The following is a 10,474-nucleotide window of genomic DNA, read 5'->3' as shown; positions in this document are numbered from 1 at the left end:
TTCCCATTGATTTCAATGGGAGCCAGTCAGTTCTTTTTTCCGGGAGCCGCTTGTTCCGAGATGCGAGATGCTTATCTGCCTGAAGACACTCCCTCCCGACTAGGTCCATTCATTTGGGCCTAATCCAGAGCAGAGTGCGCACTGGATGCTACTGCACTGTTTCCGGTCCAAAAAACCCTGTGTGAACCTATCCTCAAGCTTCCTAAGCAGAAGCAGTCCTAAACTGGCTCCTTTATTTTGCGGTTTGGAAGGGTCTATCTAGTTAGGATTTCACTGGTGGTTTTTAATATTTTTGCTTACTTATACCACTGCAAGAATACAATGAGCACTTTCTTTCCATTTTTTTGATAACCATATCTTGTATTAGAACAAAAATGTTCTGGTGACTAGTTTTAAATGTTAACAAAATAAATGTTGTTGTTTTTTTTTGTTTTTTTTACTGTAGCAGTTTCCCTTTTCCCATATGGAACAAATGCAAGTGATTTCACTTACAACCCAAGATCTACAGATTTTACCTCTCCAATGTTCCAGCCAAGAATGGGATTCCCCTTTGGAAACAGCTTACAGAACTATGTCTATGTAAGTATTGATACACTGCTTCAGTCAAGTCGTAGAAATGAACCTTAAAGAAAGGGGGTTACTTCACAGAAGAGGGCCAGACTCTACCAGTTCACCTAACCACTCACAGAAGATGTGGGAGTGAAAAAGCTAAAACTTAACTTTTATTAGATAATGTCTGACCAGTTAGGTACCAGCACCCAAGGTCAGGTTCCCAGAAATTGAAGTTTTTACTGAACATTAGATACTCTTTCTCCCGATGAACCCAAGGAAACATATATAGTCAAACCACTGCCTATAGGAACTATGGTGTGCATAGCAATGTGGACAGGGGATTGTGCAAACTGGAGTCCACATTTATCTGCTTACGTTCCCTGATTATATTTAAATAGGGGGGGAATATTAGTTCAAAATAGACCTCTGTATTATCTACACAGGAGGAAGGACTTTTATCCCACATGCATAAGTAGTTGGTACTATTTTGATCACTGACACCCCTTCACAAGTTTGGAATGGATAGGGTGTGGTGTACATTTATACATTGTATCCTCTTTTTTATTTGAGAAACAATGCAGCTTTTCATACTGCCCTGACTGTTTCATTCTGAATTGTATTCATGACAAGGTGCTTATTAGTATTTAGATGCATTTTTACCTTTCAACATTAACTAATAAAAGTTATATATTATTGTTTTGATCCCACATCTTCTGTGATTTATTAAAGAAAGTGGTTGTTCAACTCATGAAAAATTCTGATTTAACTCAACAATGTGTTAGACAATTCCCCCCCCCCCAAAAAAAAAAACCTTACCCACCATTGTGCCCAGTGTTCACTGATGCAGCTCCAGTGGTTCTCTTGTGTTTTCGTGAGTCATTTGTGAACTGGTCACTGCTGCAGCCAATCACAGGCCTCGGTACTAATCTCGATAGTGATGTGCTGTTTGTATAGAGGCCACTGCTAAGGCTTGTGATTGGTTGCAGTGACCCATCCTCAAATGACACGTGAGAAGACAACAGCAATGCCAAAGCGGCATCAGCAATTACCGGGTGACTCTCACAGGAACAGAACGGTAAGTTATATTTACTTTATTTATTCCAACTGCATTTTTGCATAGCTGAGCAACCTTTTTAAACCAATGTGTTTTTTTTTTTTGGTTTTTTTTTGTAGTACACAGATGATGGTCAAATTGTGTTCCCTACGTCCAGAAACAGAAAATTTTCATATCCTAACCCACCAGTTGGTGGATTTAGTGGAAAATGTAAGACGACCAACATTGCTGTATTTTGGAGCGATGCAGACTTGTCCAATGGTGTGGGAATTACTTACTACCAGGTATGATTACTTCAGTATTGTTTTTTTTTTTTTTTTTTTTTTTTTTAATTCATTATTAACATTTTATGAAGTATAGCAGAAGAATCACAACAATAAAATACAGGGATGGAATCAACTTGATTAAACAGGTTCTTTGGACAATACAATTATTTTTAAAATAGGCCAGGGGAGGTTAAAAAATAAAAAATAATATTAAAGTAATAAAAAAAATATCACACTCATCTGTCCTGCTGATCTTGGCGTCTTCTCAAAGTGGAACTGTTCACTGTCTGTGATGTCCTGGGCACGGGTTCTTTGCTGAGGCCAGGAAAACTGGACTGTGCTGTGAGGCAGCAGAGCACCAGGGAAAGGTGAGTATGAATTTATAAAAAACATTTTTCACCGCCCCCAACTAATTTAAAAATATCATTGTGTGTCCATTTTTGCCTAGATAACACCTTTAAGTAGTTAAAAGGGTTATCTAGGCTTATCAGTTGATGACCTAATGATAATGGGTAGTTGATCAATTGCAATGCCTAGAACCTACTTGAAGTGACAAAATGAAGAATTGAGTGTATGAAAGAATAAAATTGTAGAATATAGTAAAATAATTTATATGTCAAAATCAATATTTATCAGGAATATATGTTACGAGACAACAATATCGTTCCTGAAGTTGAGAAGATTATTAGCAAAAACTTAAAGATTTCATACACTTCTCAGTGGACATTGAAGATTACTTGGGAGAATGTTTCTGCCTATCCAGCCAAACAAAATGATACTCAGGTTAGTAGATGAGAAAGCCTAGACTCATGTTTAAACTTAAAGGGGTTGTAGCCAACTTCATAAAATTATCAATGGGAGTGTGAACGGCCCGCAAAAGCTCACGCGGCTTCTACGTGCCACATCACGCGGCACGTAACTCTGTGTGAACCCTCCCTAACACTGTTTGTTCACATGCAGTGAATCATTGTAAAACTACATTTCCCATGATGCATCTCCTTGCTCTCTGTGTGCCCCTCCCTTTTCCACTCCACCCCCTCCCACTGACTATGTAACCTGACTCTTTCTCATGCCTCACAAAATGTTACTCATGTGGTCCCATGACCACATGCTAAACCTGAAAAACAAAGCCGAAATTTTAACAGAATGTCAATTAATGTTTTTATTATATTCATGAATACTGTCTAGTGCACAATATTTTTAAAAATTGGATAACCCCTTTAAGTTAGCCAGCTCAATTCTCTGTGCGTTTCTGTTTACTAATATAACATATTCTTTATATCTCAAGACCAACACATTCCAGGCTGTGCTTACCACTGACGGGTTTCAGTCATATGTGCTGATTCTATTTAAGGATGGTGGAATGAATTGGGATCAAATAGATCGTTACCCAAGACCTCTAATTGGTTATTGCAGGTAAATATTAAGACAGATTTGTTGATATTTTTCCATTAATGCCTCAGGCTACAGATGAATAGACCTAATAAGTGTCATTAATAAAAAATCTTAACAGCTGGTACTATCACCATCAGTCCCATAGAAGTGAATGGAATGGCAGTTCAATCACATGCACTCTGCTGCTCCACTCACAATATTAGACTCAAGACAAGTTTCCCCCTTCTTGTGAAAACTGTAGGACCCAGGGGTCTGACTTCTTTAAATGAGACATTATGGAGGTCCAATGCTTAGAACTCCCACAGTTCAGCCATTCTGTGCACTGACTGTTCCTTTTCAAGTAACCCCATCCACAGCATAGCAGTGGTTTTGGGGAATTTCAGCACCACTCCTTTTACTTGAATAGGAGCAGCCCTCACATATCCCATTAACTACAGCAGCTTCCAGCTCCTGGAGGATTACAGAACAGAAGACCTGTGTAGATCCAGGTGTCAGACCCCCATAGATCACATACTGATGACCTACCCATCATTAGGAAAAAAAACTATTTATGGCCAAAAAAACCACTCTAGGGCTAAGGCCCCACATTGCAGAATTTTTTATAGTAAAATTTGCATTAGGTTATTTGAGCCAAAGCCAAGAATGACAAGAGAAATTGGAAATATATAGGTTTTAGCTAAAACACAGCAAAATCTGCAACAAAAAAGCTGTGTTTCTGCAACATAGGCCCTTAGCCTTAGGACAAACTGGCTGCGGAAAGGATCCAATGTAAAATATATATTCCAGCATCAATGGACAGGAAATCCACTGTTATAAAAATTTACTTTTATTTATTGTTTATAAAAAAAAGGTAATCTAATTTACATAGAGCGGGAGTAAGGGGCTTTACTCCCTGAAACATATAAGTTTTTCATGGATCAGTACTCCTGCTCTTTGTAACTCAAGTTACTTTTTTATTCACAATCAATAAAAGTTCAGTTTTATAACAGTGGATTTCCTGTTGGTCGATGCTGGTATACAATAAATAATAATGCTCAACTCATGCAGAATCTTACATTTCATTGTTTAGATATAAGGAATTTCTGTATTGTTAATAATTCTGTCTCACCTTAGCAATTAAGATTATGAGTTTTGTAACAAACTGAGTATTTTGTCAATTTTTAGTGGAAACCAGGATCAGTTTTTCTGGAATGATCCCATAGCTGTGAATATACTGCGTCCAGACCTCTATATTGGAAGCAATTCAGGTATTTTTCCTTATTTTTTTCATTGAATAGTACTATTGATCCTTGCGAACATTTCTGTATGGTTCACATAAAAATAGTCTAGGCACTTGAGCAAAAGGTTGACTTGGTAAAATGCTGATATGCTACTTTTATTTTTTTGTGTATGTGTGTATGAGTACTAAGTGACAATTGTAAGTATTTACAACTAATTGAAATGGAAGCTGTTTTTTTAAAAAAAATAAGAATCAATAATGAGGTTCAGCAAGATGGTATAATAACTCAAACTGATTATACTTATGACATTTCAGCCGAATAAGCATTTGGTTGATTTCTAACCATCTCGCCAGACTCCTTGGGTTAGGCCGAGCAGTACATGTATACTGCATAGGAGAGTGGAGAAAGCTGATGGATCTCTGGCAGTGGCTTATTACACTGTGAACCATCCGGTCGGGCTGTTTAAATCCAACTGGCTGATCTCCCCCGCCAGGTGTTTAGGCTATAATTTATTCTAACTCCATTATTACTGAATTGTATCTTACTATTGCAGATATGAGAGGACTTTGGATTTATCAACTGACTAGTTCAGCAGTGGATAACAGTCGTATGAATTGTCTCAATTGGTACAACTCTCAACTTTCTCCTTCAACCTGGAATTCTGGACTGTTGTCATGTCCCTGTTTATACCAGCAAGGAAAGGCTGATCCACGTTTCAGGGCAACAAAAGCAGGTAGAGAAGGATTCCTGAAACCTATTCTTCATTAAGGGGGTTCCCCATGCAAATGTATTTTTAGAAAACTAAAATGGCTGTTAGTACAGTGGCAATGAAAGTTTGAGATGAGCAAGTTATTCCCTTTTGACAGACAAAATTGCCTTCTTAATGGGATCTTCGGCTAAAGTCTGAATTATTAGCATGGCTGAGTGGCAGAGGAATGCAGTGGCTTGGCAATACTCAAAATAGGCATATGCTATCTCATAGGTGTCAAACACAAGACCTGAGATTCAAATCCGTCCCCTGCCTTGTGTTATGTGGTCCAGATCTGCCATAAGGCGACCTGAGGTGATAGCCTCAAGCGGTGCCTCATGGCATAAACTGAGGGTAGCAGTTTTTTATAATTGGCTGCTACCTTTTGAATTATTACAATAAGTAGCAGCTGATAATTTACTCACTCACCCACGCTCATGTCCAAGCTAGCACCTCTAGATGGTATTGCATGTTACGTTACAATGCTCAAGAACACAGCACATCCTGATGTTCTTCAGTATCTGATAGAGTGAGCCCCGGTGCCATTGGAGGCTGGCCAGGACAAGAGTGTCATTGGGTGAGTAAATTATTGTCTGCTACCTATTGCAATAATCCAGTAGGTAGGTAGGGTCTATATACTGTCTGGGGGCCAAGAAAAAAGGTTGGTGATATACTGTGTGGGGGCCAAAAAGAAATAAGGGTCATATACTGTGAAGGGGCCAAGAAAAAAGGGGGTGATATACTGTGTGGGAGACAAAAAAAGGGGGCCATATACGGTGTGGGGCCATGTTATGTTTGGGGGCTAATAAGCCATGTCACATAACATCACCTTGTTCTGCCTCAAGTTTCCCAGCACTTTATAGCTGGGAAGTGCTGTGGACCTTCCAGCCAAAGACAGAACAAAAAGTTATAGGGGCACATCAGTTATCCCTGCGATTGGGCCCCTAAACCAGCGGGCCTCATAGGCCCCCTCTCCATACTACTGTCTCAAAGAGTAGGGAATTTCATACTTACTCTTCCTCCTATAAAGCACTGATGTGGGGCCCGGCTGTGCACCTCATTTAATGTCCTTCCAGTCATGATTTCTCCTGTTTTATGGTATCACTTGGGATAGCTGGGAGGACAATAGAAAAGATGCAAAGCCGGACACCACTTCAGCACTTTGCAGGTAGAAGTGACAGGTGTGAGAGTTGTTTGGACGGACTGTATGTGATGTAATTTGGGGTAGGGTTGAAAGACCTATTATTAGAGATGAGCGAACAGTAAAATGTTTGAGGTTCGATATTTGTTTCGAGTAGCCCCTCAATATTCGACTACTCGAATCGAATATCGAACCCTATTATAGTCTATGGGGGGAAAATGCTTGTTTCAGGGATAGGCAACGTTCGATCAAATTATACTTACCAAGTCCACGAGTGAGGGTCGGGCTGGATTCTCCGAGAAGTCTTCTCCGTGCAGCGTCCCTGCGGCGTCTTCCGGCTCTTCATTCACTCTGCCAGGCATCGGGCCTGGGCAGAGCTGACTGCGCATGCCCGCACTACAAGCTGCACGGAGAAGACTTCTAAAGGTAGGAGAAGAACCAGCGTTGATTGGCCAACTGTATAGCATTCGGCCAATCAATGCTGGTTCTGCATTGAACTTTTACATTCGAATAGCGAGTGGTACTCGATCAAGTACGAGTATTTAAAATACCGTAGTATTCGATCGAATACCTACTCAATCGAGTACTACTCGCTCATCTCTACCTATTATCTGTGGGGTCTCCAATATCTATGCAGAGAAACAATTACCTATGTGTGTGTATGTACCTTTACCTGTAGGAGGGAGATAATTAAGACACTATTAGTTAAGTGTGGGGCGCACTGTCACCTCTAGGGGGAGATAATTAGGACTCTGCTATGTGTATTAAAAATATATTAACATCAGCCTTACGGTTGCTTTTAATGGGTTTTTATAAATTGACTATGAATAACTGGTTTAGCTACATTTATACAGTCACAGAATTACTAATGGCCCTTTGATGACAACCACAAGGCTGATGTGAATTTGATACCTCTATTCAAGTTCAATGGGTTCATTCTTACATATGTATTACGGCTCTCCAGAAGCTCTGAGTTGTTTCAATACATAACAGAGTTCCCATATATGTCTATAAGCCATTCTCTATCCCCATGTGTTACATATTTTTATATCTGATTAACTTATCTGACAGTAAAAATTCTGTATAATGTCACCTTCAGTTCCTGTGGCCCTATGACGTGTAAATGTAGGGAGTCATTGTTTCGCCATTCAGAGATCATCTGATTTTTAAAAATATATATATTGTGTACTGGTTTAAATGGGTTGTATTGATTTTATTAGATATTTATATTCACAATATAGTTGTAATATTATAATGCTATGTACCACAATGGAAACTGCTGTTGTCCGATCTTAGACTCCCCCTCCTCACAGACGAGCCTCCGGCAGAACCAGCGTTGATTGGTCGAATTCTGTACACTGGCCAATCAACGCTGATCAATTCATTCCTATGAGAAAAAGTCAGCTCCCTCATAACAACAAGCTGCCAGCTCTCCCAACTAGCAAAGACGAGCCTGCGGCAAATCAACGCTGATTCTGCCGCAGGCTTGTCTTTGCTAGTTGGGAGAGCTGGCAGCTTGCTGTTACGAGTGAGCTGACTTTTTATCAGTGCAACTGCAAGTGCTGTGCAGTTAAAGCGTACAGACCCCATAGACTATAATGGGGTCCGTGCGCTTTAACTGCACAGCGCTCCTCCTAAACACTGTCCTCCTGCTACTCGTGGACTTGGTTACTCTCCTTTAGTCGAATAGTGGTTTCCCCTGAAACAAGCATTTTTTCCCATAGACTATAATGGGATTCAATATTCGATCGAGAAGTCGAATATTGAGGCTCTACTCGAAACGAATATCAAATCTCGAATATTTAACTTTTAGCTCATCACTAAATATAATCAAAATCTGTGATTTCTGAAAAATACTATTCTATCAAATCTAGTCAAAAAAGAAGTCTGTAAAAAGGTATCCTTAGCAGAATGTATTGCAAAAGTTGATATCTATAGGACAAATTTGCAACATAAATTGACATGTAGATTTAAAATACACACCCCAGGGCAATTTCAATAGGATTTAGTGCAAATTTCTTCCCAATGCTTTTGGATGAGAGTTGTTAATCTTTTTTGGTGCTGATTTCCAATTTGGATTTTTTACTCCCAGGTTCATCCGACTATATCAGCCTTCTGCGCAGCACATCTCCGAGCAGGCAGAATGCAGGTGTGAGATGTGTATACTACCGCTTGAATCAATTCTTAGAAGGTTTCCAGGAACTGAATTTCATTACATCAAGTAATGGTAATAAATAATGTTTTAACTTCATTAAAATTACAACAACTACTGCAACACTACTCATACAACAACTGAAATGATAACGTTTCATATTTTATCTCCTACTAGATGTAGAGCTTCAGGCATATAACTGGTGCTGCAACGATGTAGATGATCCTCAGTTCTGCTCTATGTATACCCAAAAGAGACCGTCAATTGACTGCAGAAATTACAGACCACCAAGCTCAGGTAAGTTATTTACAGACCAACCATTAATATAAACACAACATCATAGTAGACATAAGGTTACTTAAAATAATTTAGATAAAAAGCCTGTCAATGCTAGTAAAATAAACAATAAAATAATAAATCATAATAAACACAAATAAAAACTATTCTCTATTTTTTCATTCTATTTTTGGGGCAACCTTCAAAATGTTCTTCAAGTATTTATTTTAGATAATGTTTTTGACATTGCACAGGACAGAGTTGGGTATGGATTAGTCCAAATCTAAATAAAGTATGCAGAGACCCTCTGTAAGTATTAGGTTAGTTACTAGGGTTGAGTCGATCTTGAGATTTCAGGATTGTTTTTAAAATCCGATTTCCGATCATTTTCCATTCAAACCCAATCCCAATTCCAATTCCAATGCAAGTCAATGGGATTTTTTTTAATAATCGAAGATTGGATTTTAAAAATGATCCTATTCACTACACAGCATGGAGTCTAAAAATTGAACACTTTAATTGTTAGACTCTATGCTGTGTAGTGATTAAAAAATCCCCCAGCTACTTAAGTCCCCCCTGCTGTCCACTTACCTGCACAGAACCACTGCCACTGGTCCGGTCCCCGCTGTTCTCCCCCCTCTTCTCGCCTCTTTTCGCCTCATTGCCCCCGCCTCTCAGGTTAGTGTTACAGACCTAGGAAGAAGGCGGGGCTTGTGGCTTAGGAGATTGTGGGCGGGTACAGGGCGGGGAGACATGAGTGCTCTCCTCCTAGTACCCGCCCACACTCTCCTACACCACAAGCCCCGCCTTCTTCCTTGGTCTGTAACACTAACCTGGGAGGTGTGGGCAGCGAGGCAAGAAGAGGAGCGAGAACAGCGGGGACTGGACCAGCGGCAGTGCTTCTGTGCATGTAAGTGTTATTAGCTACTAGAGATGTTAGCTAGTCTCCCATTAGAATGAATGGATGCAGCCGGCACGCAGGGGGTTAAGCGGCCGTACGCCAGCACAGGCTGTGTGCCGGTTGCATTCATTCATTCCTGTGGGACCTAGATAACATTGTTAGCTTTTCCCACAATGCTTGGCCAGTAGCAAAGCATTGTGGGAAATAACCTCCGACCTTGATCCCGCCTAAAAAGATAAGGATTGGAATTCCGATTGTGATCGTGAAATTTACTTGATCGCCGATCAGAATCTGATCTTTTCCGATCCCGATTGCTCAACCCTATTAGTTACACTTGCAATATTCACACTCTTCATGTGGGGCAAACTTAAGATCCAGTTATTGCAATAAACATATATAATTTTTGCATTCTTTACTACAGGATGGATGTTTGGAGATCCTCACATTACGACTCTAGATGGGTTCAGCTACACTTTCAATGGACTTGGAGATTTCGTCCTCCTTGATGCATCAGCTTCAGGCATCTCTTTCATTTTACAAGGTCGAACAACACGGACTGGTACTGCAATGGCCACTAATTTCCAGGCATTTGCAGTGCAGTACACATCAAGCAGCACCAATGTTAAAGTGAGTGCTAGAGATTAACTACTGATTTACTACTGTAAAGAGAAAAATGTTTTGTAAAGACACAGGTTATATACCAACCAAGGTGTTAAAGATATCAATCTGTACTTAATTCTTTTGTTTATCTACCTATTTTGGATACATA

At 39.8% G+C, this 10,474-nt stretch overlaps 1 protein-coding gene across 1 annotated transcript in view; it reads left to right on the top strand.

Moving 5' to 3' along the window:
- The window catches only part of LOC142196904 (uncharacterized), a 143,891-nt gene that overhangs the window by 61,649 nt on the left and 71,768 nt on the right, over positions 1 to 10,474 (top strand). Inside the window, 9 exon segments of the mRNA XM_075266885.1 lie at positions 446 to 579; positions 1,726 to 1,890; positions 2,509 to 2,655; positions 3,161 to 3,288; positions 4,432 to 4,514; positions 5,041 to 5,220; positions 8,469 to 8,610; positions 8,698 to 8,825; positions 10,127 to 10,332. Coding sequence (XP_075122986.1) covers positions 446 to 579; positions 1,726 to 1,890; positions 2,509 to 2,655; positions 3,161 to 3,288; positions 4,432 to 4,514; positions 5,041 to 5,220; positions 8,469 to 8,610; positions 8,698 to 8,825; positions 10,127 to 10,332 — 1,313 coding nt within the window.

The sequence above is a fragment of the Leptodactylus fuscus genome, chromosome 3, assembly GCF_031893055.1.
Source record: "Leptodactylus fuscus isolate aLepFus1 chromosome 3, aLepFus1.hap2, whole genome shotgun sequence".
NCBI classification, from domain to species: Eukaryota; Metazoa; Chordata; class Amphibia; order Anura; family Leptodactylidae; genus Leptodactylus; species Leptodactylus fuscus.
Note: the sequence above shows the minus strand (reverse complement) of the source record. Positions and strands in the feature narration are given on the sequence as shown.